The sequence below is a fragment of the Engystomops pustulosus genome, chromosome 9 (assembly GCF_040894005.1).
Source record: "Engystomops pustulosus chromosome 9, aEngPut4.maternal, whole genome shotgun sequence".
In the NCBI taxonomy this organism is placed as follows: Eukaryota; Metazoa; Chordata; class Amphibia; order Anura; family Leptodactylidae; genus Engystomops; species Engystomops pustulosus.
Window position 1 is genome coordinate 96938661 of NC_092419.1, and position 18728 is coordinate 96957388.

At 42.5% G+C, this 18728-nt stretch overlaps 1 protein-coding gene across 11 annotated transcripts in view; it reads right to left on the bottom strand.

Moving 5' to 3' along the window:
• IQSEC2 (IQ motif and Sec7 domain ArfGEF 2) overlaps positions 1–18728 on the bottom strand; it is a 152922-nt gene that overhangs the window by 43266 nt on the left and 90928 nt on the right. For 8 of the 11 annotated variants that reach the window (XM_072124262.1, XM_072124269.1, XM_072124257.1 and 5 more), the window contains one exon: positions 16669–16764. The exons of the other annotated variants lie outside the window; for them this stretch is intronic. In XM_072124262.1, the coding sequence (XP_071980363.1) occupies positions 16669–16764 (96 nt within the window). The remainder of the gene's footprint in view (positions 1–16668; positions 16765–18728) is intronic. 11 annotated transcript variants of the gene reach the window in all.

The following is an 18728-nucleotide window of genomic DNA, read 5'->3' on the forward strand; positions in this document are numbered from 1 at the left end:
TTTTATGTAAGAGTTCCCTATAGACAAGGCAATGTATGAGAGCCCCTGACTGCAGAGAACCCACCATTCAAAAACATCAACCAGGCAAAACAAGCCTTTATTTTTTTTCACAAAAAAATTCTAAATGAGCAAAAATAATAAATGGTTACAATAATGATAATTCGTCACTCCTATTATGTATATATATAAGCAGAACCAAAATGTAAGGAGTGGTAGCGGTGTCTAAAAACAAAACCTTTATTTAGTCACATTAAAATACACCACAAGTCAACGTGACAAACATACAGAAAAAAAACATTAGCCTATCCAGTTATCATATGTAGGCCAATATTAAACGGAATGACATATTAAAAACATGGAGTACATTGTCTGCTGTAGATATTCCCCAAATGGGCCTACCGTGATTCAGATGTACTCCAAATATTGATATGGGCGGGAGTGGGGTGCGGTACCAGTGAAAACTGTCCCTCTCAATCCCCAAATTGACTCCCGCTCTAACAAGAGCAGTCCCAAACTGACCCTTAATTCTCGCTACTCCTCATCCAGATCCGCCTCCCTGACGCGTTTCATCACAGTTAGAATCCTCAGAGGGAATTGCGTTTGAGGTAGCTGGTGGAAAAACAACGGAGAAAATTTGCACTTATTTGTAAAGTGCTCCTGTTCGTGCAGGGCTAGCTGTATGCTCAGCCCTTAGGATGCCGCTAGTGCCGCGTCCTGGTGGTGGATCGCGGGACTATATCTATGAGCGGTATGGCGATAGGTTGGCGCCCTCCTAATATGCTTCCGCCTTTTTAAAACACCTCGCTCCGCCCCCGAAGTCCCCCCATTGGTCCATGTAGCCCTTACTTGTGATTGGTCAGTGTCACAGGTCTTGCGGACCAGAATGTAAACCACACTAAGTCGGGCCGGGAGGCTATGCGCATGCGCGTATTAGTGCCGACGAAGTTGTGTAGACGCGTCTCCTAGGAGACGCCTGTTCCTGCTATGCAGGTAAAATGAACCACTTATGTATGGCAGAGACGCCGTTAACAGGAAAGACCGGCCTGGTCCCTCAGACTCAGGACGTTTAGTGACATGTTGGTGACAGAACATCTAGTAACATATTTCAGGTGGGATATGGCCAGATCCAACAATTATATTCAAACGACAGAACACATATCGCTATTCGAAGGGGGTTATAGGCAGACCTATTAGTTGCAAAAACTAACGTGCTATCATTGTGCACGTGTAAAGAACCCCATTACAGGAATGATGCCAAGGTAAACTGCTCGTTTAACCCCTTCGGTGCCACAGTGTCTAAGGTGTAAATCCACCTCGCTTCTCTCTGCAAAATGAGTCTATCCCAGTCTCCACCTCTCTCTGGATACGGTATCAGGTCTATGCCAATAAAGCGTAGGGCAGTGGAGTCCCCATTGTGGTACATGGAGATATGATTAGAGAGGGGTTTGTCTCTCCTATGTGTGATGTCTCCTAGATGATCTCCGATCCTTCTCCTCAGTTCTCTATAGGTTTTCCCCACGTACTCCAGCCCGCACCTGCAGGTTGCTTTGTAAATGACACCTACGCTCTTACAGTTTATGTAGTCTTTTATTGTGTATGTCCTCTCTGTTACGTTGCTCACAAATGTCTTACCGGTTTGTATGAAGGGGCATGCCACGCATCCCCCACACTTGAAGCAACCCTTCACTTTCCTGTCCAGCCAAGTACCTCTTGGTGTAGGGGGTCTAAAATGGCTATTGACCAATCTATCCCTAACCGATCTGGTTTTGCGGTATGTAATGAGAGGGCGAGGACCAATAATCTCTTTGATGTCTCTGTCCATTGATAGAATTGGCCAGTATTTCTCGAGGATTTGTTTGGCTTCATTTGCCCCATTATCATAGGTGGCTATAATCCTCGTATTCTTGTCCTCTCTCTCAGAGTTAGGTCCTTTTGGGGGTCCCTGTAAGAGTTCACTTCGGTTTTTTGTGAGGCAGTTTTGATAAGCCTCCCTGAGAACCTTATCGGGGTAACCTCGCTCACGGAACCTAATCCTTAGGTCATTCGCCTGGGTACGAAAGTCTGCCTCCGTGCTGCAGTTCCGACGTACCCGGAGATACTGGCCTCTAGGGATGCCTTTCCTAAGTGGGAGAGGATGGTGACTCTCCCACCTAAGAAGGGAATTTGTGGCGGTAGGTTTTCTGAAGATAGATGTATTCAAAAGTCCCCCTTTTGATTTTGTTATCAAGACATCTAAAAAAGACAGTTCTCTATGGTGTATCTCGGATGTAAACCGTAGGCCTATGTGATTTTGATTCAAATGGTTCACAAAGTCCTCAAAACTCGCCACATCTCCCTTCCACAAAATGAAGATATCATCAATGAAACGTAGGAACATTTCAACATGTTCCAATCCTGGTGGTGGATCATCACAGAAGACTTGTGTAGCCTCCCACCAGCCCAGGAGCAAATTGGCATAGGAGGGAGCACAGGGGCTCCCCATAGCCGTGCCCCTGAGCTGGTGGTAGATGCGGCCGTCAAAGAGAAAGATGTTCCTGGTTAAGGAAAATTGTAATAAATCGTGGATCAGCTTGTTATGTTTTAGACACTGTGTTCCCCTAGTGGAGAGAAAAAACTCCACTGCCTCCAGGCCCTTGTTATGAGGGATAGAGGAGTAGAGGGCCTCCACGTCTATGCTCCCAAGTAGGGTGTTTTGGTCTACTATAACTCCGTCTAAGTGACGAAGAAGATCTGAGGTGTCCCTTAGGTAACTAGGGAGCGCGGTAACAAACGGGTGTAGGATGGTGTCTATATAGATCCCAATGTTTTGACAGATGGAACCCACCCCCGACACTATTGGTCTTCCCTTTAGGGGCGTAATTCCCTTATGTATTTTAGGAAGGCAATAAAACGTTGCCATTACGGGGTGGGTAGGAAATAAAAATTTAAATTCATCTTCACTGATCAAATTGTTCTGTCTTGCGGTCCTCAGAACGTCTTCCAATTCGGACCTATATTCCCGTAAGGGATTAGATTTCAATATTTCATATCCATCTCTGTCACTCAGTAGTTCTTTACACAGTCCCCAATAGTCTTTAGTGTCAAGGATTACAATATTTCCGCCTTTATCAGAAGGCTTGATAGTTATTTCTCTGTCCTTCTCTAGGTTACAGAGAGCCTTGATTTCACCAGTCGTACAGTTATATGTGGGATTTTTGACTGAAAGATTCTTAAAGGCAGCACTGACCAATTCGACAAAGACATCTATATAGGAACATTCCCCTTGTGGTGGCATCTTTTTGCTTGGGTTCTTAAGAGTAGTAAAGGGTCCTACCCCAGGGGGTTTTGGTTCTGAGTTTTCCAAACTTGTTAGTAATCTCACCCCTTCCACTAAATCTGGTGGGATCCCCATTTCTAGACCTGCTCTCTCCGTGCTTTTTTTATAGAATTTTTTCCAATTTAACTTACGTGCAAAGAGGTAAATGTCCCTCGTCCAGGTGAAAGCGTCGAAGTCAGATGTCGGGACGAATGAGAGTCCTTTTGAAAGGACCATCAATTCGTCACTTGTCAGGGTCTTTTTAGAAAGGTTTACTATTTGGGGGGAACGGTTTGGTTGGATGTTATATTTCTGTTCCTCAGGGGGTAGGGGTTCTCTAAAAAACGATTACCTGTTCCTCTTATAGCACCCCTCCCACCTCTCGCGCCACCCCTTCTGTTGGATCGCCCCCTTCTGTCCCTGTGGGCCCCTTCGGTATCAGAGGTTTCCCCTTCAGTAGATGACAGGTCTGTATCTGTGATCCTTGATGAAGGTCGTGTACCCAGGACACTGTATATTCTATTGTCCTTAAAATCTTGTAAGTCCCTGATGAATTGTCTATGCTTCCTTTCTTTGAGAAAGAACTGAAATTTCTCGATGGTGTTTTTGAGAATCGTCTCTCTGTTCTGAAAATCAGACTCAGTCTCAAATTTTTTAACCGTTTCAATCTGATCCTGAAGTTTTTTCTCTAGTTTTACTAGATTGATTTTTTCCTCCTCTAATAGGATATTCATGAGCCTCATAGAACTCGCTGTAGCCTCCTTTTCCCACTTATTGGTCAGTGCAGCACTTTTCAGTCTATTCCCAGGGGTCAGTGTAATGCGAAGGCCCCTCGGTACGATGTTGTTTTTAAGGTAATTGTCTAGGCTCTGCACCTCCCACCACGAGGTGCAGTGATCTTTATAAATTTTTGTCAAGTCCTTAAATGCAGACTGGAAACTAGGAGTGTATTGTTTTTGGACAAAATCCTTTTCAGAGAATACCTCCCTAGCCTCTGAGAGCCATTGCTTGCAATCTATACCTGCTGACAGGAATCCTGCCATACCGTGGTTAAGCAGAAGAAACAAAATGAGCAAAAATAATAAATGGTTACAATAATGATAATTCGTCACTCCTATTATGTATATATATAAGCAGAACCAAAATGTAAGGAAAGTAAAGAGGTACTTGGCTGGACAGGAAAGTGAAGGGTTGCTTCAAGTGTGGGGGATGCGTGGCATGCCCCTTCATACAAACCGGTAAGACATTTGTGAGCAACGTAACAGAGAGGACATACACAATAAAAGACTACATAAACTGTAAGAGCGTAGGTGTCATTTACAAAGCAACCTGCAGGTGCGGGCTGGAGTACGTGGGGAAAACCTATAGAGAACTGAGGAGAAGGATCGGAGATCATCTAGGAGACATCACACATAGGAGAGACAAACCCCTCTCTAATCATATCTCCATGTACCACAATGGGGACTCCACTGCCCTACGCTTTATTGGCATAGACCTGATACCGTATCCAGAGAGAGGTGGAGACTGGGATAGACTCATTTTGCAGAGAGAAGCGAGGTGGATTTACACCTTAGACACTGTGGCACCGAAGGGGTTAAACGAGCAGTTTACCTTGGCATCATTCCTGTAATGGGGTTCTTTACACGTGCACAATGATAGCACGTTAGTTTTTGCAACTAATAGGTCTGCCTATAACCCCCTTCGAATAGCGATATGTGTTCTGTCGTTTGAATATAATTGTTGGATCTGGCCATATCCCACCTGAAATATGTTACTAGATGTTCTGTCACCAACATGTCACTAAACGTCCTGAGTCTGAGGGACCAGGCCGGTCTTTCCTGTTAACGGCGTCTCTGCCATACATAAGTGGTTCATTTTACCTGCATAGCAGGAACAGGCGTCTCCTAGGAGACGCGTCTACACAACTTCGTCGGCACTAATACGCGCATGCGCATAGCCTCCCGGCCCGACTTAGTGTGGTTTACATTCTGGTCCGCAAGACCTGTGACACTGACCAATCACAAGTAAGGGCTACATGGACCAATGGGGGGACTTCGGGGGCGGAGCGAGGTGTTTTAAAAAGGCGGAAGCATATTAGGAGGGCGCCAACCTATCGCCATACCGCTCATAGATATAGTCCCGCGATCCACCACCAGGACGCGGCACTAGCGGCATCCTAAGGGCTGAGCATACAGCTAGCCCTGCACGAACAAAAAAATTCTATTAGAATTCGACAATAAAATAAAAAAAAATATTTGTTGGAATTTAAAGGGATTCCCAGGTTCTTTAGGGCAACGTTACATTGGACCGTGGACCACAGATCATCCTTGGCTCTGCCTCACAGACCAAACCTTCCCCGGATGACGGGACTTTGAGCATTATATCGATATATACATGGAATTCCTACTCAACAGCAGCGCTGAAATTGTAGTGTAATTTTTTTCCATTCAGGTTCAGCCAAATCCGCTAAACGTGAATACTGATGCGTCCACACATCACTATCTACAGGGTTAGATATAAGCATCAGATCGTATTTAGTTAGTTCCTAAATCCAACACATAGAACTATGAAGAACAGCTCCATTCTCTGTGCAGTGGCTAGACTAGGTAACTGCAGTTTAGCTCCCATTCAAGTTATCTAGAAATAGAATATTTAAAGAAGAATTCATCAAACAAACAGAAATAAGTAGAATATTTTCTAACTTACATTTCAATTCATGGTTAATAACATCCATCAGTGAACAAAACCATAATATAAATCAAAGAAGGAGCTCATGCGACAGTGGTATGCAAATATGGAAAATATTTCAAGGAAGAAAAAGGCGTGAAAGACTTAAGTACACTACGAGAAGAGTAATTATATTTACAGAAAAGAGGTCACCACAGATGCCAGCGCTGGCACTGAAAACCCTAATGACATTTGTATGGTGCCGGCCCTGCTCCAGCTTATTTATGGAGCTGATGAAAAATGTGACCACAATGGCTGGTAACCTCCCTGGCGTGCTAACAGGTCAATGAAGTCAATAATGAGGAGTCAGTGTTTGTTATACTGTGGGTTTATCTGTTTGGCCGGCGCTGGCATCGTAATTACTGTACAAACATAGCGAGAATGTAAACCTGCGGACTGGAGGAGGAGGAAGAAGAAAAATTAGAGAGGCGCTGGGCAAATACAGAACAGATCCCATCTCGGTATGGACCAGGTATATTACATCACACAGGGGCATCAGGTGCTAGATTATCCATTTACCTATATTTCAAATGGCACGCCATTGAAGGTGGCAATACACATTAGATTAATCTAGCGGGAGATAAGTCTATACAATATGTATATGGCAACATATTATTTCCTTCTTAATAGCAAAGCCAGCAACACACGAGATCGCCGACAGCTGTTACTCAACCACACTATACACACCATACAGCAGGGGGTGCAGCTTTATATGGGATCCCATCAAATAGCACATCATTTAAAGTGGTTTTCCCATAATACAGGATAGGGCCTAACTTGCTGAGTGCTGAGACCCCCACAGATCATGAAAACAAGGGGTCTGTTGTGGGAATACCTGTTTAAATGTCAAACTGCTTTTTGTATTATTACAGCATAAACACATAATAGTGTAATACAATACAAGAAAATAAACAGACAAACTCACTAAATACAATAATATACTGCAGATAATAACAATCATAAAGATAAAAGGGTCACCTTCTCATTTCCCAGAGATGAATTATGTAATTACGGTCACGTTCTTGCACGGCAGCAGAATAATCAATAACATGGGTTTTGTTATATCCACATAAAATCTGTGTATTCCGGGCATTGGCCTTACGGCTGCCAATAAGAACAACAACCCTCCCTCCCCATAGATGGTAAAGATGGCTGTATATATCACACTGCTTACTGCAAGAAACTGCCCCCTTGACTATTAAGGGATAATTCACTTGGACAGGCATTTAAAACACAAACAAAATTGATCAGGGGATTTGGGGTGCTATTCAGGGGCTCCCTCACTATGAAACTGAACCAATTATTCTTCTGAAGTCTCAGACATAAAAAGCATGGGGGGGGGGGGTGGCGACAACCATTCCACTGACATGGGCCTCTTGCAGATCCCACTTTATGTTCTTCTAGCATCTCCACAGATGTTCAGCCAATAACTGCTGTCAGAGGCGACTCAGTCTACCCCAGGACCAGCCAATTGAGTGTCTGTGCTTCAGGAGATAGTAATGGGGAAGCAAGGAATAACTTAATGTCATGCTGTATTAAGGCCTTACAATAATATGTCATACAGAAAGAATTTACTCTCTTTCTACTCTGAAAATCAGGGTGAGAAGTTGGCAATGTGATCTTCTCATGGGTGTCTATGACATCCCAGAATATTACTCTGACTGGGTTTCCACTTACATTTTGGAGTCGGACTCTTATGATACTTGAACTGTAGGATGGTATATTCTGGGGCCCCTGACATGCTTCCACAGTGTTACATTACAAATATACATTTCCTAAAAGAAAAAAAAGTCACTAAAAATAATCTGACCCTCCCTGTATACACAGCGATCAGTCTCACATACCTATGACCTCCTAATACAGTCCTGCATGTTTACCACAACCTGAACATGTATAAACTATTGCTCCCTGTACTCGTATCCAATGAGTGGCGTCCTCAGACATGCGTTTTCCGGAGGACGTCACTTCCTGTGCTCTACCCTGGTCCAAGGAGACTAGTCATTGGATGAAGAATGTCATGTGACCCCCTGGACAGGGTCGGCTCCAGGTATCAGTAGGCCCCTAGGAAACAGAGCCTCAGTGGGCCCTTTTGCCGTGAACTCATGTGGTGGCATTAAAAATTCATGAACTTTTATATACCCCCCTCATAGTTTATGGCACCTTCCCATATATATTATGGGAAGAATCTGAACATAGCAGGAACAGAAGTGGGGTGTGTGTGTGCTTTTTTTTTTTAAATACTCTGATTACCCATGTCGCTTTTCACATTCATGGAAAACCCCTTTAAGAGGCATTGTCCCACCGATTCTGAAGAGGTAAGGATTTACTCTGTAATCAATGTTTTCAGACATTTTTACTGCAGTGTCAAATGGACAGGGGACAAGCCGTTTGCTCCAGCCATGTGACTGTACAGTAGCATATGCAGGGAAAAGTGATTTTTAATTATTTTATACTTAAATTTCTCACAAAAAGAGCAAATAGCAGCAACTGTGGCAGTCACTGTGTATATGCCACATTACATCACATGCCTGACTTACTGGGCATGCTGTCATAGGTGACAGGAATGTCTTGTACATAGTGTTCTACGTTCAAATACACAGGTTTACATAACCGCTGCCTGTTTACATATCTCACCTGGTATGGATCAATACGTGCCAGTCTTGTACATGTGCCCAATTATGCACGATTATAGGTTATGGAACATATCACAAGCCTCAGTGATAGATGCGGTTCATTAATAGTTCATGAGAAGGAGCCGTCATGTGACAGGTTCCTATGGCCTATAATCATATTGAACATATTCGTTTAACATGTAGTGTATACAGCTCCAATAGTGTCCTATGTGTCTACATGGAAACAGACTACAAACAAACCTTTTGCAGTTCACTGTGAATTTCTCAGAAGCATTTCCCACCCCATATAGTAAAGAATGATGAGCGATTAGGACATACAAACCTTGATCACTTTTGATTTATTTATTTTTTATCAGATAAAATTAGAGGAACCATGTTATACGGTAATACAATGAAGAATGTTCACGTGTATAACTCGAGTTAATCCAGGAATTGACATTGCGAAGACCTGACAACATCTCACCTACTAAAATATTTTAATTACGAGGACTGTGATAAAGTAAACCAGCAAGTTGTTTGTTTGTAACTCACAAAAATGAATGAGCTGAAGAAATCTGAAAGAAGATACAACGACAGTAGATGTAAATTTTCAATCAGAGATAAGAAACGGCAACTACTCACCTTTATGTCTAGAGATCACAATGGATCCTCGGCTGATGAGATATATTCAACTCATCCGTTTCTCCAGCGTAATAATCAGGTGGTTTCCACCGACAAGCATTGGCAGTAGTGGTGTTTAGGTCATGAACCACGTGGGAAACTCTGTGTTGAATGCTTCATGAAATGGGTTTCCCAAGCCTTAGGGTGAAGACACACGTGGCGTTTTTAGGCCGTTTTTACTAAGTGCGTTTTCAGATTGTAAAAAACGCATCCGTTTTTTTTGAAAACACATCCGTTTTTGTCCGGTTTCCCGAATTTGCACAATTAAAAATGGTAGAAGCATACACGGTATAGTTCTATTTTTTGCCCATTCTTTCCAGTGAACAGTAATATTAATACTAAAACATACAAAGACTACATGAGTTTCAGGTCAAGGAATTTGACCCTAAACAACACCCCTTATGGAAAGTCTTCTGAGAAGATGTAACCACCATATCCGGATCATCAATTATTGCTACAAGAATATTTAGCAGTGATGGACAAGGTGTCCACAAACATTCCTTCGTTTTATTACAATGTACATAAAACCTAAACTTGTTTCTTATAAGGAGCAATGAAGACACCATCTGGACTTAAAGGAAATCTACCACCAGGATCAAAGATTCTAAACCTAGAACACTTACATACTGGTGTTTACCTTGTTTGGCAGGATCCGCTTTTCTTATATCTTCTTATGCCCTTTTTTTTTTTTTTTTTTTAAAGCCTTTAAAACTATGCAAATTAGCTTGAGGGGCTCCAGGATCCATAGATGTTAATTAAGCCTGGAGCCCCTCAGACTCATTTGAATAACTTTTACCGGCGATAAAAATACAGGGCATAAGAATATATATGAAGAGGAGGTACACACCAGTATGTAATTGTTCTTGGATTACAATCCTTGATCCTGGTGGTAGATTTCCTTTAATAAAGAATCAAGCGAACTGTGGTCTTTGCACAAATGATATGATGGAGACACCTAGTGGTAAAGTCGTCCATGTTTTTGCAAAATGTCAGTGCAGATCATGAGACGTTCCGTGTGAGCACAGAAGAAAAGAATGTCTAGGCAGCTTTCAATAGTCTTTATTTAGATTTGAGCAGCTTTTTATCTTAAATTATTCGTTGAGGAGAGTACCATAAATAGCTATTTACAGAGGGAAGGGTTTGAAGGGGAGAGGGACAACGGGAAAGCTTAGGAGTCCAAAAATAAAGCATTGGAGATCTGGAGGAAGAAATCAGCCTCGGAGTATAAGCAAGCAACCGGAAGCTTTGTGGGACACAGAGTGTCAAGCTAGAATGAAGGTGCAAGAGGGCAAAGGGGACATATGGGGGGGACACAGAGACATCACAGACACAATGGTGGAAAAAGGGGATCCTCATCTCAGAGGTCACAATGGAAAAACACCAGGGTTAGACAAAAGGACACAGTGAGGTCACAGTGAATGATGAAAGGAGGTTTTTAGGGAGAACGCAGACAAGGGAAATATAGGGGGTCACATAGACGAGATGGAGGTTGAGGGCCCATAGAAAGGGGTTTTAAAGATAGGCTATAAGGTTGCTGGAGATTCATGCACACAAGGCTTGGTCTGCAGGCAGCCTCCCCCCATGTTACTGCATAGGAATTACGCAGAGTAGCAGACCTCTGCAACACAAGGGGAAGTCTTGGGGAAATAAAACCACAAAATACACCTCACACCATTTGGTTTCACAGCAGGATGAGCGCTTTGCGGCCCCCCCTGAGAGAAGAGAATAAGGGATAATGCAGTGAAGGTTTGTCACAGGGTTACGACCAGTCCCAATTCCCCTGACAAGTAGGAGGTTGCGTAGCGAATGTTCATGGTGTCTGTGTACAGAGACGAGCGGCTATTTCTTCTCTGTGTTGGTGTGTTGAAGCAGGAGGCACAAAGAGGTCAGACAATGATGGGATCGGTCACTCGGAAAGTGCGCCCCCTGGAGAAAGTCATCAGTGCTGCATCCAAGCTGAAGCACAAGGTCCATATCGACTCGCAGTCCTCTGAAGAACATCTTTCAACATACGGAGCAGCCAACGCTCTACCCTGACCTGTGATCCAGAGGACAGGAAGGGGGAAGATGGCAGAAGTCCAGGGAAGTGGGGGCGCAGGGCCGAATCTCTCCATGTTACCTGGAGGACGGGCTGCTGCACTCAGAGGCAGGGCAGCAAAACTGATGGACAACCTCCTCCTCCTCATCCTCACCCCTGGATAGAGACACATGGGCAGCAGAAGTCAAAATGTAGAGATGACTCCAGAGCAGGTTGAGAGATGGCAATGAGTCGGTGGTCAGAGACACTTGGAGACATGAAGCAACCAAAGAGAATGATGGGCAAGACTGTGGAGCAGAACAGGGAGCACGAACACGTGAACTGCTTTAAAACAGATGGCGATGAGTTGAGGAGACAGGGTGTTTGGGAAACACAACTGATCTGTGACTTGGGGGAGCTCGAGATGTTACAGTTTTGATGAGAAGATGGTAATAATCTATAGCAGTGATGGCGAACCTTTTGCAGACCGAGTGCCCAAACTACAACCAAAATCCACTTATTTACCATGAAGAGCCAACATGGCATTTTAAGCAGTAACTTATTGCTGCCTGTTCTTCCACATCTTTCAATCGTATTGGCTGCCTGAGACCACCAATACAGTTGAAAGAAGGAGAGAAAATTCAGTCTCTCATTATAGCTTCTCACCAGGGTCTCTCTGTAGAGAAAGAATGGTGAAAGATCTCTAAACAACTTCTCACTTTTCCCGGAGTTCCAAACAGCCAATGAAGTGTGACTCAAGTTGCCTAGGACTGCAGGAAGATTTGGTCCTATTTAGTGAACTCTGTCCTGGGACGATTGTCTGAGTGCCCAGAGAAATGGCTCTGAGTGCCACCTCTGGCACCCGTGCCATAGGTTTGCCACCACTGATCTATAGGGTAAAAGATTTCAACACTCATTAAGGGTCATGTGTGTATGAGATGAATGGAGTCACATTTTAGTAGTTCCCTAGCATGGACAAACATAGGTACCAGTCACATGAGCCAATGGTGATTTGCTATTGTATTGTTACTATACATAAAGACTGTCTGACAAGAAGTACTTCTCCGAAAATCTGATTAATAAGGCAGTAGAAGAGAAGGAAAAACTTTATTAGGCAAAGGATCATTAGAGACAGAAGGTTCGGCCCTATAATTAAAGCTGTAGCTATAAACCCAGGTGAGTTGGAGCAAAACCAATGCATCCATAACACTGTGGCATGAAATAAACGTAGATCTCAAAAGTATTAATCATCAAATATTCACCTCCAATATAGATGCACAGCATGAGAATGACAACACAGCTGATAATTTTACAGTTTTTTGGATCTTCTGCATTAGTAATCAGATTTTTCGGAATAGTGGAGAATCCGCTGAAATTTATGCTGTGGCTAGAAAATCTGATAATGTTCAAGAACATACAGCCCCATAAACTTGTAATATATAATATTTTCAGTTGTTTTTTTAAAAGGCATGGTCATGAAACAAGTTTTTATTACTACTGGTACCAAATAAATAAGACATTTTTAATTTTTCTAGACGGGTTTTTAAACCAAAACAAGGAAATAGAGAAGTATCCCTGTTGGACTCAATGTTACCATGTGTTATACTGCTGGGCATTCTTTAGGTTACACATTGGGAACGAATTAAGGAGACATTTTTTGACTTCTAAGATTTGAGAATTAACTTTCCCCCTTCTAACATGAGCTAAATCTTCCAAGCGCTGTGTCATACACATGGTTGCTAACAGCTCTCCGCACTTGGCCTTATATAGCTCATTAGTCTTCAAAGTAACAAAACAAGTTGTGCGCACTTCTCGCCTCGACTCAACTAATGTTCAACGTCTATTCAGAAAATTTCCAGGAAACAGTTTAAGGCATCATGGGAAAACTGTTTTATGACACAGACTAGTTCTGCAAAGCAAGAAATGATAGGGTAGAGAGAATCTGTCACTACATAGGTCATGGCCTCATTGACCCTAAAGTCAGTATTGGTCTCAGTTGCACTACATATCAATTTGCTTAATTAAAAGAAAATCTACCATCAGGAGGACCCTCTGTGATCTGGCTTTACAGACTGTTACACTGTTTCACCCCTGCTTCTTCCACACTTGGGCAGTGAGTGCTCCCTCACAAGTGCTAAGGGAGGGAGGTTGAGGCGCATATCACAGAGGGGCTAGGTTAGCCTCTCAGGCTCATGCGAATAATTATTAGAGTTGATTTTAGAAAGCAAGAGGCCATGGATAACAGATATAAGAAGATTACAACAATCACGGTGCCTGGATCTATGAATAAGTGTCCAAGGTTTATCATGATAGATTTTGATAGTAGATTTCCTTTAACCAAAAACAGCACCACTCTCGTCAATAGGCCATGCCTGGTATTGCAGATCATCAATCATTCAAGCAAATGAGATAAACCAACAGACTATGACATCATTTGTGTCTAATCCTGGACACCCCTTTTAAGAGAAACGTTAACAGAGATGGTAAAATACAAGCAGCTTGTTTCATGATCATGTTTCTAAGAATTAAATATGTACATACAGTGGAGTTGATATACAACTCCCCCAGATACAAGAGGCAAATATTCCAGCAAATCACAATTGACTGGCATGAATGGAACAAGGGCATGGTTTTACAGCTGGGGTTTTGTTGCAGTAACATCACAGTAAATTGCTATAAAAATTTCAGGAAAAACTGCAACAAAACTACAGCGTGATCTACAATAAGGGTCACATGTCGCTAACCTTTACTCCCACAGTTTTCTTAATTTAAAGGGGAACTACACACATAAAATGCATATAACCATGATTACCAGATTTTGATCTTTATGCCTAAAGCAGTCAATTGAACCAGGATATTACTTCATTAAAAAACTTAAGAAATGTTTCCCTTCTGTATAAATCCAGCCACTGGTGTTCTCATACATCACACATATGGAGTCATCAGGTGCCTTGATAACTGGGAGTATAGAGAAATTTCTATTACAGGAAATATTTGGTACAATATTCTACACCAGCAGCATTTTGGAGCCGTCCCAAAAGGGGTCTAAACTCACAAATGACCAATGAAAGCAAAAGAATATATGTAGATTCACAACTTGTACATACATCTGTGCCTTCCATGTCTCTAGTCCCCTTTAATTAGAAAACATCTAATCTATAAGTTCCACCATCCACTCTATGTATCATAGAGAACCATCTCACCATCAACCAATCCCAGCCCAGCTTTCATTCCACAGCCTTCACTGGAGACATAAAAGATGGACTCTGATTGGTTGCTATGGACCACAAAGCCATTTTCCCTTAGAGACAGTGTTGATACGAGGCCTGAAGTGTCTCCGTTGTACTATCGCTCACCACTTATGTTTTACACTTATTATCTACCTCACAAGTGTCTGTGGCTTGTTGCGGGGACACATCGTTGTGATAACACTCAATGGCTGCTTAGCGCCGTAGAGACGGCTTCTTTCTGAAGCGCCACATAAAAGAAAGCCATTACTTGTATTCACAGATATAGGTGGACGATCCAGATACCAAGGATCAGAACCGACTGAAAACAACTAACGTCATGTAATCTAACCTTAACATACAGATGCAGCAGAGCTGAATTTGTCATTGAGCTCTTTAGTAGTGCAAAGCTCTCGTGTGTCAATATTTTAAGGGATTTATTCACACGATGGGAAATAAGTGTCTAAACGGTCAGGGTCCCACACATCACTAGAACACGGGTTCCTTGCATCCCCCCGCATCAGAATCCTACATGAAATGGAGATTGCAGCCACATCTTTACTGTAGCCACAAGGGTAGGAATAGCATGGCGGCCGAGCCTATGCAATAGAGGGCACCCTAATCCCCTGATTGGTAGGGTCCCAGCGGTTTGACTAATAAACAAGTGATAAATTTAAAATTTGGAACCTTTTGGGGGGGATTAATAAAGATATTGCAAAGCAGAAAATCTATTGAACTTGAATCCATGTGGAACCAAACTGTGCCCTGTGAAGGTTCACGGATGAATTTTGAGCACGGCTGCCCCCAATTATACAACCTGTGTATATATAGAAAACAAAAAGTATGTCTGGAAAATCTATTATGAATTGCAAATTCCGCTTCTAAAACCAAAACCATAGCTGATTGTGAACCCGGTTTCATCAGTCATTTTCACATCAATATGACTAACTCAGCTCTGATCTATCCATATTTCCACAAAACCTGAAATAAACCACTAACATAAGCCGCCTAAAAGGAAATCAACCGTCACAATAAAGTATGATAAACCAGGGACATTTACTCATAGATCCAGGCACTGTGCCTATGGTAATCCTTTTATTTTTCTTATATGGTCTCCTTCTACTCTTAAAATTATGCTACCGAGCCAGAAGGCTCTGGGGGAAGTTCTAAGGGAGTAGGGGAAGGCTGAGACAGTGTAACAGCCTTTGATGCTACAACATGGAGGGCTCTGTTAACACCCCAGGAGCCCTTCTGGCTCATTAGCCGAATTATAAAAGTTCATTTTAAAAGGAATGAGGCCATGGATAACAAATCTATAAAAAGATTACCACAGTCACAGTGCCGGGATCTATGAGTAAGTGCCTCTGGTTTATCATGGTAGACGGCAGATTTCCTCTAAGCCATATGTGGACATCACACGTAGCTTGGGATGTACAAAACATTCATCCCCCCTTACTCTGCCAAATCACCAAATCACTATATTTCCAGACTATATCTGTGAATAAAGTTATTGGCTCTTTATAATGGTTTATAATGGTCTGTAATCTCTGCAAAGCAACATCAACATCTTTAAGTGGATGAAAAAAGAAGAAATGATGACTAAAAGAGGTTTTCTCGGACATTTGAGTAGCCATAATTCTGTAGATTTTATGATTTTCCCAGAAGGCATGCATGGGAACCCACACCGTATAGTCATAGGATATGACGCCTTACTTTACTTTCACTAGTGACTGTCATTTGGTAAGGCGAGAGGCTGGACAAATCATGAGCCATGAGGCGCTGGTACCTCGTGCCCCAGAGATCTGCTTAATCATCCTCTACAGATTTGGGCCACAAAGGACAAACTCAAGCAACAAGACAACAGAGACTGAATGTGCCGAGGATGGTGGAACTCAAGACCCCCAAGAATTGGGATTGTGAAGTGAAACATGGCAGGCATGACAATGTTTCAGCAGTGGATGTCTATGGGCGAGCAATGGTGTTAATGACATAAATGACAAACAGGTGACACACATGTAAAGGATGTGGGTGCAGGTAGAAGTTAGTGAGGGACCAGACTATGTGGTGAATGGTGGGGGGCAGTGTGAAGACCGCCGCTCTAGCTCTTACCTGCAGTCAGTGTGCCTGACGGGGGGAGCTAGCTGCATGCAGAGCTGCGACTGAGCGGGGCAGCAGTACTGGTGGAGAGTGTGAGACGAGGAAGACCTACAGGGTACAGAAAAAGGGGGATGGAGGGGGGAAAAGAGCAAAAGAATGGGATGGAAAAGATAGAAAAGGGAGGGGGAGAGTAGATAAAAGATGGTGAAAAAAGAGAAGACAAGAAGAGAAGTGGGGAAAAAGTTGGGGAGGGAGAGAGAAAAAAAGAAAAAAAACACAGAGTCAAGAAAAAGACAGAACTCAAACACAAGACAACAGTGACAGCGATCACCCTAAAGACGGGAGACATGGTCCTGAAGTGGCACACACACATCTCAGCCCAGACACCCGGGGACGCATGTTTTATTCTATTATGTACTTTAACACAATAGATACCTGGAAAGTAAGAGTAACACACCGAATAACTACACCTCAGAGGGCAGGGGCACGGGAGAGATGAAAGTATACACAAAGGGAACCTCATGGTAGCATCTTCATGGGGGAACGTGCTAGAAGAGAAACTTCTGTATCGCCTATGTCTCCTGTATCACCTATATGAAATAAATATTCATTCCATTGGGTCCTATCACATTACAGATCTTTTTAGATTACAAATTTTCCACAAGTACAAATCTTATAGGTTTTTCCTCCACTTATTGAGAAAATCACAGCAGAGCGGTCATGTTACCGGCCATGATCAGAACGTTTTCTTATTTCACACGATGCACATGGTCCACATGTACAGGAAGGGATCAGAACAAATTTCTTATAAGCCAAATGCTGTGAAACGTACAGTACCAACAGCTGCATAGTAGCGTCACAAGGCGCGGATCACATGTATAGGATTCTGCACTAGACATTTGGAACCTTTAAGGTTAAGGGAATTAGCGGAAGAACCTCAGAAGGTGCAGAATTTGGAGAAAACCCTATACTTGCCAGAGTGGGAGCCAGGGATCATGGATGCCCCATTTACAAGAGTTTGTGCAGTATGGATAGTACCCTTTGTTGGAAGGGCCCCCTTATACTGGGACCCACAGCAATTACCTGTGGACTCAATAGGTGTCCCATATCCCTGCAGAGACTTTATAGGAAAAATGAAGCATTACATCTCAGAGACGTCAATGAGCTATATCAGGCTTGTGGGGACCTCTCTGTAGTTATTGTCTGAGTAATAAGGAAGAGCATCCAGGATCTTATAACTTTACTAGTTTAGATTTTTTTTTTCTAAATCATAAATCTTAACACTGACTCTACAAACTATATGCATACAAAATGTATACAACAAAATACATCCATATTTATTTGATATTCAATAACTTAGATAATGTAAGCAGTAGTTAATCACAATAAAAATACTGAATCAATCCTACAAAAACAACTTATGAAAAGAAAAGTTCAGGGAGAGTGCTGCTTTTTATAGAACATATAACCTATACACATGCAATATAGAGAGATTTAATGGCTGCTTTATCCAAGTGTCCGTGTATAATCCAGTGTTCTATTCAGCACAGAGTGCACTTGGATATCTTTTATATGATACATTATAGTGCAAGGTCTTGGCTGTTTTTCTTTTATAGGATAGATTTTGGCTCTAGTACGCGGCTTAATTACCGCTGTTAATCATATTCTAATACAAGATATACTTGTTTGGATATATTTTTGTTGTATTCATTTGGACCAGAATAAGACATGTCTTGAGTGCAGTGTTCTCTGTCATATAGTCATGTATTTTATTACATAGATTTTCTAAATCAGACAACCTCGGCACCGTCAGCCTTAGGGCCACCATTCGACATGCAAGGCTTCCTATGGGAAAATGAACCAACCTACCTGGCATCAGCACCTCACATGCATATGAAACCGTTTAGATACAACACGACTCTGCTGTGAGTACAGGACACACATAATATATTTAGGAAAGAAGCAGGATGAGAGGTAGATGATGAGATGGATACAGGGATGGAAATGGACACTTAATTTGGGAAAATTGGGTGTCAGTAACAGGTGACCTCTTCTAAGTCGAGAACTTTCTT